The sequence below is a fragment of the Phlebotomus papatasi genome, chromosome 3, assembly GCF_024763615.1.
Source record: "Phlebotomus papatasi isolate M1 chromosome 3, Ppap_2.1, whole genome shotgun sequence".
Classification (NCBI taxonomy): Eukaryota; Metazoa; Arthropoda; class Insecta; order Diptera; family Psychodidae; genus Phlebotomus; species Phlebotomus papatasi.
This window is the reverse complement of record NC_077224.1, coordinates 59293629-59310331: the sequence shown is the minus strand read 5'-3', so window position 1 is coordinate 59310331 and position 16703 is coordinate 59293629. Positions and strand designations below refer to the sequence as shown.

At 31.4% G+C, this 16703-nt stretch overlaps 1 protein-coding gene across 2 annotated transcripts in view; it reads left to right on the top strand.

The window, feature by feature from the left end:
* Positions 1–16703, top strand: part of LOC129807036 (dorsal-ventral patterning protein Sog) — a 118006-nt gene that overhangs the window by 59421 nt on the left and 41882 nt on the right. For both annotated transcript variants that reach the window (XM_055855998.1, XM_055855999.1), the window contains exon 3: positions 14007–14110. In XM_055855998.1, coding sequence (XP_055711973.1) covers positions 14007–14110 — 104 coding nt within the window. The remainder of the gene's footprint in view (positions 1–14006; positions 14111–16703) is intronic.

The following is a 16703-nucleotide window of genomic DNA, read 5'->3' as shown; positions in this document are numbered from 1 at the left end:
TCGTTTTTTTAAATTAACAACTCAGCTAGAAATGCATGTAGATATTTCAATAATATATGTTTAACAACAAAAATATGATCAAAAGATTTTTGAAAAATTACAAAATCAATTTCATTCACGAGTTATAGTATGATTTTTTATTTGTACTAAAAATCGAACTGAGATTTCAAAGAATATGCTTGAATTTTAGTACAAATAGACCACGTACTTTATCAAAACTGATACTGTTTTATCTTGAAAAACGTAAAGTTATAAAATCTAATTCATAATGCATGATTTCTTTTATTACAAAGCCTTTTAGCACAAGCATGTGCTAAATCTTTATCTCCAACTTGAACTTGAATTATTTTCAATTTAATAGATAAGTCATTGATACACCATAGCTGTTTCCAATTACTTATCGGTTATAGGCAATTTAAAAAAAAAAAATCATGTGCTTTTGAAAATATTCCAAAACCGCTTGAATGATAAAAAGATATTTAATTTTAGTACCATCATTATTTGTTCACATTACTTCAATATTAAAACAAAACCTTGAAAATAGTAAGTCTTTCAATTAATATTAAATTTTAAAAACAATCTATTAAGCGATTATCACAAAAATTTAGTACAAAATGTAATTTATCAATAGTGATTTAATAAAATTTTTCTAATCTTTAAACAATTTTTATGAAAGATTGATTACTATTATTTTTCTATTAAAATATATCCTACTCTTGCTCTGAGAGACTCATAGAGTTTTTTACCTGTTCGACCTGTTCCATAAATTAAAAATAAAGAAGAATATTGTAGTTTTTAGTACACCAAAAGGTAAAAGGTTTAAATATTGAAATTTAGTATTGGCTAGTACTAAATTTTCAAAAATTTAAAACTAATTGTTATTACAACCGCCAATATTAAGTTTGAAAATGTATCTTAAGGTTATATTGCAAGTTCAATGATCAAACCTGTGTGGGTGTTGTAATCCAAAAGGAGGTGGAAAAGCACGCAATTCTCCACGATATGTATATTTGGCGACGTCGCCACCATATCAAAAGCTCCCATGGCTCCCGACTGACGCTTCACACTGGGTGTTTATTTATTGTTGTTTAGTATGTCCCGGACAACACGCCCCAGAGAGAGCCACAACTATCTGCATATATATGCCTTGTAGTCCAACAAGCTCCACTTGCTAATAACATTAATTTTTTGCTCGCCTCGGAGACCATGTGAGATTACAAGGGGGCGCGAGAGTGTGTGAATTATTGCTCACAAGGCATTGTGAGAAAATTGTGTACAAGCGTGAATAAAAAAAAAATATGGAGAGATACAAAACCCCAGGGAGATTATTGTTGTTAATGTTTGCATAAATGTGTAAAATACTCCCATAAAATTTGAGTGGCGCCTGCCGGTATGTCGCTCATTCCACCCAATTGTAGAAATGTTAATTAAAAGATTTACACAAACTGATCACCCTAAATGATCGTAAGGGGATTATGAAGTCATTTCGTAAATTTTATTGTTGGATTCATTGCACCAAGCTGACTTAAAATATTCCAATCGATTTGTTATACTTCCAGTCAGTTTATATCCCTACTTTTGATAGATATATGAGAGGTTTCAGAATGGGAAAATATATCTTAAATGATCTGTCATAAAATTTCTGAATATTTTAGAATAACTACGCAGAGAAAAACAGGATAGTAGAAAATATCAAATTTGCATAAAAAATTCTATATGTCCTCTAGCTATAAAATCGTTTTAAAATTGATAGTTTGAGATTACAAAGTTTGAAATAGTTATATTTACAGACTTCCTAAAAGAAATTTAGTACTTTCTTTTCCTGTTTTTTTTTTTTTGCATATACTTAAAACATATTCTATTTAGATATGTTAAAAAAAAACATCTCGATAAGTCACAAATGTTACATTCGCCGAGAAGTTTGAATAAGAAAGTCTTAAAAAGACTTTGAAACAAGGAAAGAAAATTTAATTATTTATTATATAAAAAAGCTTCGACTATATCGACTTGTTAGAATAAGTCGAATAAATCGATTTTATGGAAAATTCGTTTTTTTCTCGCTTTTCGAACATTCCTTGATACCCTCTACCTCCCCTGTGAATACTATACCGATTTTCCAGATTTTCAAATCTGGAAAATCCTATAGGGTTGAAGGAACACCTCTTCGAAAGGAAACCCCTATTGACAGTTTTGTCAAAATGACGAAATTTATTTAATGTATCTGGTAAAATGCAAGTAATGTGATATTTTTCTGTAATCTACCTTTTCTTTCAAAAAGTGATGTTGAAATTTTATATCCTAAATCGGTAATGAAAGTGTCAATAAGTATGGCATGATAAATTCTTAAAGTGCCAATAGGTCTTCCTTTCACCCTACCCAACATGCAAAATTTCAACTTGAAATCGTTCTTCTGTAAAGTTGGACATTCTCGAATTATTCGTTTTATATTCTAACTCGTCAATATGGGAAACACTTTATTCAATTTAGACATCAAACTATGTATTATCCACACTTAATTAAATATTTTATCCAATCCAATTTTCTGATTGGCTAAGGCTTTGAATGAGTTTTCCTATACACCGAGAAAAACTAGGATGGTAAAATTTTCCATCCTCCATACAAAATTCTAATGGCCGGATAGTAAAAAAATCAATCAAAGTTATGCGAGCTTAATTTAGACACTATTTAATTTAAAAATATGTGAAAAATCCTAATTTCAAAGCTGTCCCACTCCCCCTTATACCTAGACTTATTAGCTGTGATGTTTTTATAATCAACGCGAATACTTCTTTATTCTTAAATCCTTAAAAGCCGCACGGTGATTTTTGTCCAGCTAGAAAAGGAGAAGATTGATCTGTGCCTAAAGCTGCCTACACATTATCAAAAATTTCTATAAAAAATGACATTAAAAAAAGTTCTTTTTGAAATTAATTAGAGGTAGGCTTTCAGGATTCGTAAACACCATGACACTTCATATTTGCCCCATACTTTTTAATAAATCTAACCTAATTTCTTCAGGTACGGGAAAGTGTCCATGTTTTGAATGGTCCAAAGCTTCAAATTGACTAAATTTTCACTATGTTACTGAATAAAAATGACTCCGAAATATATTTTAAACATAGGACACTTTCCCCTAGTATTAAAATTGTAGGTGCAATGAGTCATATTTATTGAAGAACATAGGAAAAATTTAATCATTATAAAGCTTGGGACCGTGCAAAGCATAGGAACTTTCCTCTACGGAAACAAGATTTTGTTTTTCATTAATTTCAGAATCTCTAATAAGAGTACTAATTCTCTTATATTTTATATTAATTTAAAATGATTCTATAATTATTTCTGTGACATATTTTCAGAATAAGAATAGAAGTTTTCAAGTGTCAAATGTATGTATCTCAGAAATTTGATTTTTTATCTTTACGGATTTTCTCTTCCGAAAACAATACCAAGAATGTTTCCAGAATTTTGCACAAAGTCATCGACTAGTAATAATGAAAAGTATTCAGAATAAAAAATTGAGTAGGAGGAAGTGCTCATGCTTCGTACGTTTCTAAGCTTCGTAACGACTAAAGTTTTCTATGTTTGTCAATAAATATGACTCACCGCATCCTTATTTTAAAAACTAAGAGGTAGTGCCCAGTTTCTTCTTTCAAGAAAAGGAATTATTTTAGAGAAGGAAAACAATAAATTTGAACTAAATCCTTAAAGATGGTTACATATAAAATGAATAATGGTACTATTCCAATGAAAAATGAACATGTTTTTCTTCTGTTCTCAAGTCCTTCTACATAATTTACTGATCTTTTGTAATGGTTTCTGTCCGGACTGTTTTTCCCTGTCCTCGTCGTATTCTAAAACCACAAAACAGTCGTGACAGGAACCAACACAAAGAAAAGTCGATTATGCAGAAGTACTTGAGAACAGTAAAGTGCTAAAAAACATGTCCATTTTCCATTGGGATAGCACATTATATTCATTTTAATAATATATATTTTTATATTTCATTTTTTTGAAGTTCTAAATTAAATACTGATCTTTGATTGTTTTCCTTACTGAATTAAATTTTTTATCGCACCCTTCCACAGTGCTAGAGGATTATTTCAAGTCTTTTGAATCCTGTTTAAATGATATTAGATGATGTCTAACTACGGATGTTAGACAATAATAAAGAATATAATACTGTCTTCAGACCTAAGACTTATATACATATATATACAGTGGCGGCCAAAATAATAGAATCACTTTTCAAAGCTTATGTTTTTTTTAATTCTGTTTTTTTTTCCCAATTTATTGATATAATTCTGAAGTAAAAATCTTCAAATTATTAGGATCGTAGAATAAGGGTTGTTTTGGCCGCTAGAGGTCTCTATTTTACACAGAATACGTCAATAGTAAAATTCAGTTCGGCCAAAAAAATTGTAAAACTGTCATTATGGTTTCTAAATATGGCTTTATTTAAACTTATTCGATTTATAGACCACATTCTTTAATTTAAACGAAAGTGGTCTTATCGTGTTGTTCAAACCAATTTTCACCATTGATGTATTCTGTGAAAAATAGAGAACTCTAGCGGCCAAAACAATACTTATTTGGTGTAAGGTAATAATTTGAACATTTTTGTATCAAAATTATTTCAAGGAATTGGAATTAACAAAAATGCTAAAGATAAAATAATGGTCTTTGCGGAGCTGATTCTACTATTTTGGCCACCACTGTATATAGATTACCTACTTTAATTTTTTATATTAATGTACAATGATCCATCGAATTTTGAAAAATCACTATAATCGTTTATTGTTTGGAAATTCAAACCCTCAGGAAGTTTCCTTAAGGGTTCTAATAGACTCAGGCTGACCCTCGAATATATTCAGCCTTAAAAATAAAAATTTATGCCAAACTGTCATACACTGACTGCTTAGGATTATCTATTAGTGGTTCTTCGCATAAATTTTCTTTAATTCTGTCTAATCTTATTTGGGTCCTAAGCCTTGAGTCTGGAAGACATGCATGGCCTAGTCTTTAAATGTTGAAGAATATCCAGGTAATTGTTCAAATTTTAATAGTTGCTCTTGGTGCACAGAGCCAGAGGTCAAAAATATTTTATTGATAGCGTCAATAGCGTTGAGAACGTCATAGCGTGATAATTTTAACGTGACGTAGTTTGTGTGGGTGGCGGGGCTCAAACGGTATAAGGTATCGTGAATATTTTGGTGATAATTGATCTGGAAATAAAGATATCGATTTCATTCTTTTGGTGGTTGGGGCCTCATGAATGGATGAGGTGCGACTTTGGGTTTGATCGAGTGACAATAATGATGGTCTGTTGTGTGCTTTTGTTATGCAAGTATGGTATAACCTGTATTCAAAAAATGTATACCTTCCTGCCTAGTTGGACGCAATAAAATTTATGGTTGTATCTTATCTGTTGCATACAGAAAAACATTGGGAAGAAATGTTAAATAAAGTCTGGCGCATGTACATGAAGAGGGTCTTGAATAATTGTTTGCACATAAGTTTTCTATTTTGATTGATAACAATCGGGACTGGAGCTGCGGTAAAAAAAGATGGTGTGAAAATACCAATTGGTAAATATGTAACTTGTGATTAGATTCATCAACTGGTGATGGTGATCCCGATGTGACATATGATTGGCGTCATACTAGAGTTTTAATTTTTTGGGGAATCTTAATATTTTGAAGACATAGCGCCATCGTTTGATCTTAAAGGACCATTCCGACTTTAATCAATTGTTGCACTAACAAGTCCACATGGGATTTCTCTCTTACCTTTCACAAACAACCAGGCATGATTTATTTCTCCTGACACATGAAATCTCATCATCAATATTTAATTTAATATCCTAAGGGTGTCATCAACTGGGAGGTCTCACAACTCTTGTCACCGCTATACGTGAAGATTGATTCACCGCAGTGACTTCTTTTTTCTTCCTCTTCCTCATTTTGTCACCTCTCTATCTGTCTCATTCTTATGCCCGCGGATAATTTCACTCCTATACTTCAGTCATATGCACTATATATAGTTCCCATATTCTTAGTGCACAAACAGTAACAATAATAATTATTTTTATTGCGATATTTTGAAATTCGAATGATAAAACATTCATATTTGATCGCCTTATTGGAGATCGTTGACCTCAATTCGTGCAATAAAACGCTTCCATTTGAACACTGTGCTCGCACCCAGAATTACCGAGACAGTTTATGTTATAATGTTGAGTGCCGAAGAACCATAAACGGCGGTGGAGGAGATCAATGTGATCTTGCACGATATTAAATCTGGAATACTCTCAATATCAAGTATAGACTTAATCTTTATGACTTAAATTGCGTTATCCTAATTACATCTCAAGTTATCTTTAATTTTCAAGTTGCGGTCCATAGAACTAATTGGTGCATGTGCATTCGTGCATCGGTTGGATCAGCAACTGTGCTATTTGCATTAGCTTTGTGTCTGTATTTCTTCCAATCGATCTATTGCTGCATAGTCGTTTGCAACAAATGCAGATCCAATAGAAAATGCAGATAGTACACTTACTGATCCAACCGCCGATGTACTAAAGTATCCGATTTATGGCATCTTCACATCTCGTCCAGAAACATAGTTTATATACTCTTTAATTTCACAATTGTAGAAATTTTATCTCTATGATTATTTCATACTTCAGCTTCTATACCTAGGACTATCAGTGAATTAAGTAAGAACTCTGACCGAGTTTATATCGATATTATATAATAATATTTGACTAACTGCATTCGCGTTTTGATATTCAGACTGGAAATACTTCTGGTTGAATCTAGTTCATTGAACTAGCTCTTAGCTGATGAATTAAACTAGTCCTTTTTCCGCCAAAAATGTTTTCTTTTTGTATAAAATTCTCTTGAAAATTCAAATTTCAATGCTTTGAAATATCCTTTGTTCAAGGACCAGTTTAATTCGTCATTTAACAAGAAATATTTGTTTTTTGGATTTTAGATGAACTTACTTTGAGAAATCTAGTCCACCGAAAAGCATATTAAAAAAAAATCTCCAAAATTGTCTCAATGGGTCAGTTTTGAAATTTTTAAATGAAAATTTCAGAAAAAATACTTTAACTGCTCGAAGGACAATGGGCAAAAATGTATGAGAGCTGGTCCAACCTTTCGCTAGAGATGGGACTAGGCTCATTTAGTAGGTTTTGGTGTCTAACTTAAAATTTACCGAGACTGAAGTCAAAAAGACTGTCAGTTCTTGAAAATTCACAATTTTGACAATTTATTACAGGAAAACGGCTTGATCGATCATAATGAAAATCGGCTCAAAGTCAACATGACTTCAGTTTTAAAGAAATATTTTTATATTTTCCCTCTGACTCGTCCATCTGGTAGCTCCCTTACAAACTAATCATGTCTTAAAGACATCGAGCATTACATGCCAACAAGATTTTTTCGTGTAATGGGAAACCATAAGTATTTTCGGAGTCCTTGGTGTGTCTTTAATATATCTTCCGAAGAAAATTACGGTCAACCACGTCGAGTTTTTGAGATATCTTAAAGTAAAAGTTCTTTAGTAATGGAGAGAATTATTTTGTGAAACTTGCTTTTTCTCAATAACGGTATATCGTAATCTTAAGTTGCTGGTGCCAAAGAACGATTTCTAAAGGAAAATTTTCCTAGAAGAATTTTCCTTTTATTATTCAAATTTTCCTCAAATATCCTCGAATATACTTTAATTATATTGAAAGTGCTGCGTTCTTTTGCATCCTTTACAGAAATACTCTCTTTCAAAAAGGAGTTAGGATTACTGAAAATAATAGGGTTGAAAAGGTACCTTTATCAAAAGAATTGTAACCAAAAGTTCAAAGTATAGTGCCTTAATTAAAATATTTTTATTCTTTACTTACTTTTTAAAGTATTTGAATAACAGTATTTTTAGGACCCTGCGATCCTTAGGGGCCTTTATTCTTTTTTTTTTCAAGGAAAATATTTTTGCACAGTAGACATTTCCTTGCATACAATCCTTTTCTTATGAATTTGAAAAATGTTAAAGATTTATTAGGAAGATCCAGAAAATGGCAGGAAAAATTAAGAGATAAAGATGGTTTATTCTAGGAAGATCTTTCTTTAAAAGTAGTTTTGTAAAAAAATCGCCACATTTCTTAAACATATGTTCTATGTTCTAATGCTTTTCCTACATACTTTTGGGGTTTGTCCTGGAACAAAAGTTGTTACCTTTGTTAATACTTTTCGTTGATATAAGTCTGATTCGTGGCGAAAGATTGGACCATTTTGCCCATTGTCCTTGCATAAATTGAAAACAAATTATAACACAAACTTGATAAACTTTTTAAAACTCAGACTTATTCTCAGTTAAATATTTTTAATTCCGAATTGTCAAATTTATTTAAGCACTGAAGCTAAAATATAAAAACCTCGTGACAAGGATCATAATAACTGAATTAGAATGGAAGAACCATACAGGTCCTTCGAAGTTTTTTGGATCCTAGGGCTCGATAAAATAGGATTGTTTCGAAATGATTATAAAAATTTCGGTGATCACTAGTGGAGAGTTTTCTTCACCTCAAAACTAAAACACCTTTTTAATCTTGCCCAGAGCTTTCTGTCCGGATATGGACCTTTTTCAGTGGTCTTTATAGCCATGATTATTGTGGCCTTTATAGCCACTGAAGAAGGTCCATATCCGGACCGAAAGCTCTGGGCAAGATTAAAAAGCTGTTTTAGTCTTGAGGTGAAGAAAGCTCACTGGTGATCACCGGAATTTTTATAATCAACTCATCACATCAGTTTCATTACCTATTATTATTATTTTGAAATGGTACGTTCCTGAAATAAAATCTTCTTGCCATCTGCAATAATTTCCTTGAAACGAGTCCTGACTTAAATTGAAAGTTAAGTACACTTTCTATTAAATTTCTAAATTGCATAAAGCTGTAGTACTAATTATTTAGCTGTATTGCTTGCTTTATTTATTTTTTCATAAATCATACTTTTTAAATTCCAAATCATATACTATTTAAGGAAAACTCATTCACATGACGTACTTGAGTTAAATTGAGGAAATACAAGACAAACAAACGCCAATATCATTAGTTCCTCGTAAGTTATCGTATCTTTAACCCAATATATCATTCTTTTCCTTTGCATATAAAAAAAAGTTTTACGGGTAACGTTCTTAAATTCTCCTTCTTATTTACTATATATTCAGTCTCCTAAAAGAATATATGTAGCTATATATTTTTCTCATGACGCAAAATTAAATACCATCAAATTGCGTCACCAGGGCACTAATGGGTTAATCGTAGATAAACATTGGCTGAGAAAATTAAATTTATTTAATCAACATAGTGTGACAATTTGCAAATGTCGTCCGTAGAATGAAAACAGCAGCAAAATCAATTATAAATTGTGAAAATAAATTGTTGACTATATAATTTTTTTTATTTTAAATAAATGACCATATTATGAAAATGTTATTGATAAAGAAGGCGCCAATCTTGATCAATTCGTCGCCAACAAACAGCAACAAAGTGACAAATTAGGGATTGTGCTTCTCTGTGAAATTTATTTACTGTTTCATGGACATTTTTTTCCCCATATGAGTTTTTTTTTTCAATGAAAATTGTGCTATAAGATCGCGTTTTTTAATCGGGTGAAGTGTTGTTTTTTTTATCTGAGCAAAAATAATCTGGATTGAACCCAGTTTGTTAAATTTGTTTGGGAAACAATTTATCTCGGGAATAATTAATTTAATGCGTATAATTTATTGCAGTATTTTTTTAAATGCCATACATGTTCATTTAAGATTTAATGAACTTTTCGATAGCTTGGGTGAAATTGAATAGAAAAATTATTTGTTGCCAACTACCTTAAACGTTCATTAAACTTGTTTGTTTTGTCGTCTGTTGGCGCTACCTTGAACAGCGACAAGGAATATTTTACGAGCAAAAAAAAAAGATTGATCTTCTGAGTAAAAACAAGATCAATTTAGCGATCAGGAATTTTTGTGATCTGCCAAATGATTCATCTGGCAATTGGTTTAGAGAGGATGAAAATCCCGGGGGCACAATTAATTGCTATTTCCACGATAATCATGAGATTTTTCATCTGTAGCGATGAGTGATCGTGATCTTTCCATTTGGGAGAGGACACCAGAAAAATCTGTGGTCGAAGCTCAAATTAGACATTTTCCCACCAAGCGGTGGTTTTCTTTTTTGGGGGCGATCGCAGTTCCAACATCCTTAGTCATTGCTTAAGAATTATAATGCTTTTTTTCTCATGTTTTGGGATTGGGAGATCTGATGGCGAGTGCCCAAGTGGATGGGTTGAGGAAGAGAGCTGCGTATTTGCAAAAAAAAAATCACAAATACCGTGCATTCCATGATTTATGAGATTTTTAAGATATTCTCAGAAGTTATTTATCTGGTGAGAATACTATGGAAAACTTTATTGCATAAATTATGAGTTGTATTTATTTTTCCACTGAATTTTAGTGTAACAACTCTATCGCGGGATTTTTCACCATCGATATTGTGCGTGAAGTTCTCAGTTGAACTTTTCACTTGGTTTTTTTTATCAAACAGTCACAGATAGCGTCATGAAGTTTAAAATTAGCATTCTAATCAAGCTTCTAATCTTATTACTGATTGACTTAAAATTCATGCATCTTACGCAATAAACAATAACAGTTTCAAATAAAAATTCCTCAAAGCTGTATTACAGTGGATCCTTATACGGGCTTCAGACCTAAGGCTTAACTATCTGGCTTACCTCCTCTAATTCCTCATCAAGCATGATTTTTTAGGAAATTATTGTTTAGGATTGAATATTAAGGGCAAATGATTCATTAGATTTTGAAAAATCAATAAAATTGCTTGTTATTAAGATTTTTGATACCTTCGGGAACTGGGCTAAACCTTCAGTCTGAAGCTAGCCTTATCAATCCTCAAGCTAAACTAAAGGTTTTATAAAATTAAATTATGAAGTATGAGTTTACTATGAGACTGATACAATATTTTTGCTTTATCCTAATTAAGAAGCAATAGTATTTCTTATAGAAAGGACTAAAGTAGTTAAACACACTTAGAGATCTTGTAAAGATTTGTTTGTTTAACGTTTATGATCTTGAAGCTAACTAAATATGGCTAATCCTATTGGGTATTTGAGATATTGGGTATTTGGAAATAATGCAACACATTTCCATTATATTAATTTATTATACCTACTAATTTTTCATACGTTCAAAAGTCGTACATTGCTGAAACTATACTCTACCATCCCCTATCAATATTTAAAGATCATTCATCGTATTCCCAAGGCACAAGGGAAGACATTGAAGCTTCGAACGACGATAGTTTCCTGTCACTTAATTTTTCCTTTATTGCTGAAGAAATTTAATCTTAGGCTCTTTTTGGGAAATATAAGGTAAGAGAAAGTAAAGTGTCCATACTTTGCACGGTCCCAAGCTTCATAATGACTAATTTTTTCTATGTTTTTCAATAAATGTGACTCATCGCAGCCATATTTTAAAAAACTAGGGGACAGTGTCCTGATTTTAAACTATATTGCGGAGTCACATTCATTCAGAAAGATGGGAAGAATTTAGTCATTATGAAGCTTGGGACCGTGCAAATCATGGACACTTTCCCCTATAAGACTAGGTATTTTAAAATATAAATTACCACGAGGAAGATTCATTAAGGACCATAGAAAATAATCGAATGATCTGAAACTTTTATTTTCCAAAAATTCAAAACTTTTCGCCATAAAATAAAATAATTGCCTAAACAAGGATTATGGTAAAAATAGGGGAAGGCTTTTAGGCTTTGAACACACTCCAGCTTCAAACACTTCATATTTTTCCCATATTCCTTTAATGATTTTGGCCTCATTATTTCAGGAGAAATGTCAATATATCTCAGCTATTAATTAGTACAACCTATTAAATTATTAAATATTTTATAGGTTATTCACTCAATTACTTAATTTTAGGAAGTTGTACAATATACAACTACTTAATAAATAGTTAAAAACTGCGCTACTAGGTTAAAGTGACCATGCTTGATACTGTAAAATGATGTCCAAGGTTTGTGATTATTTTCTGATTAACACACAAACCGAAGCGATTCTTGCACTATGACAAAAAAATGTCTCACTTATTAGGTTCATAATCCAACCTCAAATAGTTCCTGGAAATCCTTAGATTTTCCTCAAGAAGAAAATGGAAATTCAGTGGCGATATTTATACAAGTTGGGTCCGGGGCCTTCCTGTATAAAAATTGATTCGACAATTCGGAGGCCCATTTTGACTATAAAAATTTCACTGGATACAAAAAATTGCACATCAATATTTAGACGGAACTCTAATCTATCTGCCTAAATCGTTTATATGACTGGTTATTAGTTTTAAAATCACTTTTATGTAATTTTTCTAAGCCATGTTTTTATGACATTAGGGCGCTAGCGAAAACCATTTTTTCACTTTGAGTCCATGAAAATGTCATTCTGCAAACTTAAAATTCAGGCAACAGGGTTGAAGATTAGGTCAATTGTCGGTAAAATTGGCGGATTGCAATATGTGTAATTATGCAATAATCACATCTAATGATATAGTTGCCACATTAGAATTATCATTCATGGACCCTTCTTAAAATATAGGATGGACACAAGTAGAATTTATGAATTTGTTACCACCCACAAAAACAGTGTCCACCAAGTAAAAATATTTTTACATAAACATTAGTACTGATGACCCCTCTATGTGCCTATGATAGTAGTTTTCGTGAACAGAGACATTAATTAAGAAATATTTATGAAATATCATGTATCGAAATTACAGTTTTGGGCCTATTTTTGATTTTTGCTTCCTGAAACTAGGAAAAAAGAGCTAGGATCCTAATTTTTTTAGGAAATGTGAGGCTCAGCACCAGCTATTGAAATATATTGCGATGAGTCATAACTATTGATTAACATAGGAAAAAAATAGTTATTATCAAGCTTGGATCGTATCAAGCATGGTCACTTTCCCCTACTACGTATTTATATAAAGACTTTGTTTGAACGTTTGATGTTTATATTAAAGACATCAAAGTAATTTTACTAAGTCCTTAACTAAGGACTTTTGATTAATTACTTTTTAAGTTGTTAAACTAAAGAAACAACACTTTCATAGACTGATCTCCTTGTCGTACAAAAATATTCTTGATTAAGTATTTATTAAGTACTTATAAAGGACTTGTTTAATGCGATTGAATAGCATCCTTACTTAAGACCATGTAAAATATCCTTTATCAGAGAATTCCTATAGTAAGAGCACACCTTGTGTTATTCGGGTAGTTAATAAAAAATTAATTTGTTTAATAAATTCTTTATAACGCCCAGTAAAAAAATAATTTTGGTCAGTAAAAACAAAAAGGTGATCAATGTTTTGTTAATCAAGATAAGAATATCATCATGATGTTTTCTTTTGACAAGAATATTTCTTTACTTTTTACTGATCACTTTTACCAAAATATTGCCTAATCTACTGCGCCCTGAGACATATTTGATACTTTGGGTAAATTTTCCTTTCCAAGTTAAATTTTTTCGGGGGTAGAAGCAAAAATCTAAGGGAAAAACGTGTAAAATTGATAAGGTATCACGGTATAGTTCATTTTGTGTGTTGTATAATGTTTTTTTAATTTGTAATTTCCTCCATTCTCATTCTGTTATATCACTCTACGCGCGTACAATTTCGTTACGATTTCCTTATCTCATTTTATAATTAATTTGTTTCGATGTGATGGCTTAACAGAAAAAAAGCACAAGAGAAATTGATAACGCACTTTTTTTCACAATACCCTTTTACTCACAATGAGACCTTCCCATCAATGATCTCACGATTGTGAGTTTTTTAAAGGAGAGAACTTCACGCGACTTGTCTCTTTCGCTGATTTCTTTTTGCTTACCATAAAAAGACTCAAATTTTCTCTCTTCTCTGTTTATTTTTTTCAGAATGCCAATTTGGGAAGCAACTGAAAGAGCTAGGATCGTCGTGGTTTCCGGATTTGGGTCCACCATTTGGGGTCATGTACTGCTTCCGATGCGAATGTGTGGCGGTAAGTTAATTTTCAGTGGAAAATTTTTAACCTAGATGGGAAGTAATTCACCATGGAAATGATATTGCAAAAGGCCATTGGAAAATTTCACATTTGGATTTATTATCGAGAAATGCAATATTAGTCATTGGAATAATTGCAAAAGATGATTTAGGATGAAAAACATTCGTCATTTGTAGATAATTGAAGCAATCTGGAATCTGGACCATTTTAGATATCTCTAAAGTGAGGCTCAAGCTTTAAGTTTAAACACTAGTAACCAAACGGAAAATTTAACATTTGCGAAAAATTTATCCAACAGATATGGTAAAATTGCGTGGTTTTCTTTTTTAAATATTCAAAATTAAATGCCTTTAACACTAACCCTACCAAGACCCGGTTAAATTGACCGATTTAAAATTAACACGTATTTAAACGGTACAATGTCACTATCAAACTTCATGAATTTCTTAAAATATGCATGCAATATAATTTCAGTGTTTAAATTTTAATTTTTTGCCTTTTTCCAAGACAAATTTGTTGAGTATCCTACCCTACAGCGGTTTGTCATTTGACCGGAAAACCACCAAAAACGGTCGGTAGGTTTAAGGTTAATATATTTTATTGCGTACTTAAAATTAATAAGTATGCATTAAAAACAATTTTAAATATTTTTTCTAATTTTATTTTAGTACAGACATGTACTAACGATCCTAAAGACTTCTTTAAGATTTTATTGTAGCTTAAGATAACATATTTATTAATATTCTAAAACACGCATGTTACCAATTCTAATCATGGAAATCTGTTATTCTATTCAAGATTTATGGAGAATTTATGTTTATTTTTTTTTATAAAATAAAATAAATATAGCATCGATTATAAAATTTTTGTCTTAAAAAAGTTTTAACCATTTTAACAGTAGTAAGATGGAACGTCCAGATAAGAGACATTTTTGTTTTGTAAATTTTTGAGAAAAAGAAATAAAAGTTATAAGAAAAATGTTAGTAAATAAGTTAAAACTACGACTATTGATAGCCGTTACTAGCGCCACTCGCAGGAGAAAACAGTGGCCTCTTGTGAAGAAATAGATTTCTAATATAATAATGAGTTCTTAATCATTTGTTGCTCCTGGCATATTATCACTTGCAGTGGCGTATGTAGGGTGAAAGGCATATTTAGCAATTGGTTAAAGGGGGAGGGGGGGGGCGAGATACTAAGAACAAAATTATGTTATATAAATTGGGGTTCCCATCATTCAATCAAGACTGATAAAAGACTATATTTTAGTGTCGAAGGTATAGCTAAGATTTTAGTAATTAGAGTAATTACCTAATTAGAGGATTATCTTCAAAAGAAATCTTTTTTCGAACATAATAGAGAGCTTTCTCGAAAACTTGCAAAAATAAGTCTAATTTTTTACGAATTTGACCTTATTTAATTTTTATTTTATTCGAAGATATTCTTTTTTTTTAATTCTATTTCTACGTCGATTTTGACGGATTTAGACAAAGTAAATTTCCGTAAATAAGCCGGAATACAAAGGTGTACAAAAACGTTCCCATGGATCTAAATAGCTTTCTTTTGGAGAAAATTGCATTTTAAGTTTTTGAGAATAATGTCTGAAAACGATATTCTTAACCAAAAATTCTAAGTGGTTTAGATATAGCTCATAAACGGTCTTCAAATATTTTTTCTAAAGCTTTTATTATCCAGCTTTAGTTTTCCTTTTTAGGAAGATTTTAGGAAGCTTTCCGTTTAAAATTCACCAAAATCTATATATATTTATGTATATGTAAGAGTAAGACTATGTATATTTACATAGTCTTACAAGAATCACTGCACTGATTGAATAATAATGAGGAAGTTACGATACTTGTTGATCATAGCGACAATATACAGTCTGCGAAAGTATTTTTCCGCCGATTTGGTTCTGGAGGTTGGTCACTAACGCTAAGACAGCAGTGGACACCGTTAGTTTCTCTTCACATCCTTAGGGCCTTGCCAGACCTGAGGATTAGCCGAGAGACGGCTTAGCGTAATTATACTTGAAATAATGGTCAAACTACATTTCCATCATTTTCCACTAAGTCGTCTTTTGGCTTAAGTCGTAAGTGTGTCTAGGGCATTATGCTATCGCACTCTGCTTTCAAGAGACTTATCTCAAAAGTCAGTGTTAAAATAAATAAAGAAAATACATAAATGAATAAATAAATAAAAATAAACAAGGAAATAATTTCGTTATGGGCAACGCACAATAACTTTTGTTTTGGAAACATGTTATTGACATTTCAATGAGAATGAGCGAGATTTAGATCTAGTCATCTCGCTCACTCTTATACAAAATTTTGAAAACATGTTTACAAGCAAAAGTTATTGTGCGCTAGTCATTATCCTAAAAACTATGTAAATTATGCATTTCCACATTGAGAAAAAAACGAGAGTGCAATTAAATTTTTTCCCTCATAACTTTAGCATTTTTAGGTGTATATATATATATCACATAGGTGTACATATCACAATTTTTTAATGTTAATTTTACACCTTTTTAAGGGTAAAATTAACATGGAAAAGGGTAACTTTAACCCCTAATACACCTTAAAAGCATAATATT